General features: G+C 36.4%; 1 protein-coding gene across 1 annotated transcript; it reads left to right on the plus strand.

Annotated features, from left to right (window-relative positions):
- Nucleotides 1-405: 405 nt before the first annotated feature.
- Nucleotides 406-1,633, plus strand: LOC111918818 (uncharacterized). Its single transcript, XM_023914445.2, has 3 exons — nucleotides 406-858; nucleotides 930-1,206; nucleotides 1,301-1,633. The coding sequence occupies exons 1-3, from the start codon at nucleotides 454-456 to the stop codon at nucleotides 1,498-1,500; spliced, it is 882 nt and encodes a 293-aa protein (XP_023770213.1). The 5' UTR covers nucleotides 406-453; the 3' UTR covers nucleotides 1,501-1,633.
- Nucleotides 1,634-2,060: the final 427 nt, after the last annotated feature.

Consider the following 2,060-nt stretch of genomic DNA (forward strand, 5'->3'; position numbering starts at 1 on the left):
AGGATATTTAATTTCTCTATCTGAAAATCTTATTTTTGTGTTTCTAAAACCTTTAACCTTCTTTGTAGGATGTCGCTCCCATATTAAAGTTGATCCTAACTTCCAATGAATCTTTGTTTGCAACCTTTTCTAAGGCATACACATAGTGTTGAATGATGCAAGACTTACCACATGAATTTTCGTGAATACGTGGCTTTTATCAAACAACTTATAAAAGAAATGTGTGGAAAATTTGCGTTATATTAAAAAATAAATGGTGTTGATTATGTAATTTTCTAGTAATTTTCTTTATATTAAGTTATAGCATAACTATAGAAATTAATAACTAATAAGTACACCTCATTCAATTCAATATATATATATAAACAGATCATTTAATTTAATTCTTTAGAACCCAAACACGAAATGAATTTAGAACAAAAAGAAAATAAAGCAACTCCTTTGCTCTGGTAAATGGTAATACATACCCCACAAACAGAGGGCAGCTATCCACAAAGCATGGCAACCACACCCATTCCCATTTTTGCTGCAGAAACTCCATTCCTCACGCGATTGAAACTGCTTTCACCGCCATTAATATCATCCTCATCCTCAAGGTATTCTCTGTTGATCGTGAACGGCAGAAGCCCCCTTAACATCAATGGAATTAGTGATCCGAAAAGCTCCAACTTCATTACCAATGGCGGTCAACTGAAGAACGTGATATCAGGTATAGCGGACCAGCAAATAGATGAATTGGTTAAAGCTACACAGAGAGTTGAATCGGCCAAAAAAGAGTTGGCCGAGGCCCAAGAGCAAGAAATTGAAGCCAGGAAGACGATGGAATACATGAATCAGCTTGAAACAAGGGATTTTGAGGTCCGTTTCTTCTTTATTTACCATAAAATTATGAGTTTTTATGGTAACAGAAATTAGGGTTTCCATTGAAGACGGTAGAAGCTGAGGATGGAACAACAACGATATACAAGAACAAAGAGAAGTTGGAATCCGTAAAAGCTGCATTGATTTCCGGCATTGTTGGGACATTGGCAAGCTTCCCCATTTCCCTAACTCATGTGACCAATTCCTACGAGCTTATTGTGTCAACTGCAATCACCATAAGCATCTGTGCATTGTATGGTGCAACATTCCGGTATGCTGTCCGAAGAGACTTGGATGATTTTCATCTTAAAATTGGAACGTGTGCAGCTTTTGGAATCGTCAAAGGTGTTTGAATTGAACAAACCATCATCAATCTTGTTGTTATACTTATAAGGATCATTTAAAGAAGGTTGAAAATTGAAAACTTGTCGTGTTGCAGGACTTGCTACATTGGATGGAAGGCTGTGTTTAGAACAAGAAGCTGGAAACGTGGTGTCAAATGCTTTAAATGGAGCAGTATGTGTTTCTGAGAATGTTTTGATTTTTATTTTTGCTGCTGCTGGTTTGGATATATGCTATAAGATTGGGATATTAAGTCCATTTCCAGTTGAATCCTCAGCTTCAAGAACTAAAATGTAATTAATTGCTTCTCTAGATTGACATTTGTACATCCACCTGCAAAATGGTTCGTGATAGTGTTTTTTATCCAAGACCATAGTATTTGACAATCAGGAACAATTTGTGTTATTGAGAATCTTTTAGTTTTCCTTTATGTTGCTGCTGGTCTAGACATTAGAAAATGGAATGGAATGAAATAGAATGGAATGGAATGGAATGGAAGGAAGTGATTGGGGGAGAATCCCTTCCGATCAGTCCACAGTTGGGCAGATAGCTTCCAAGGGAAAAATACATAATCCTTTCTTTTTTCTTCCTTTCCTTCCCCTTCTTAAAAAAAAACTCAATATCACAATTCATTTCCTTTATTTCCTTAAAGAAAACCCAAGAATACATTTCCTTCATTAACACCCTCTTCGATATGAGTCCTACAAAGCAATCAACATTCGAGCACTAGAACTCTATAGGCCAGAAAAGCATCAATAGGCATCCTTCCTAATAGGCATCTCTCCTGATAGGCATTCTAGCGTGCAACCTTGCTCATATCCCTATGTTAACTTTTAGCATGCAAAACATATAACATA

Source organism: Lactuca sativa, chromosome 3 (assembly GCF_002870075.4).
Source record: "Lactuca sativa cultivar Salinas chromosome 3, Lsat_Salinas_v11, whole genome shotgun sequence".
In the NCBI taxonomy this organism is placed as follows: domain Eukaryota; kingdom Viridiplantae; phylum Streptophyta; class Magnoliopsida; order Asterales; family Asteraceae; genus Lactuca; species Lactuca sativa.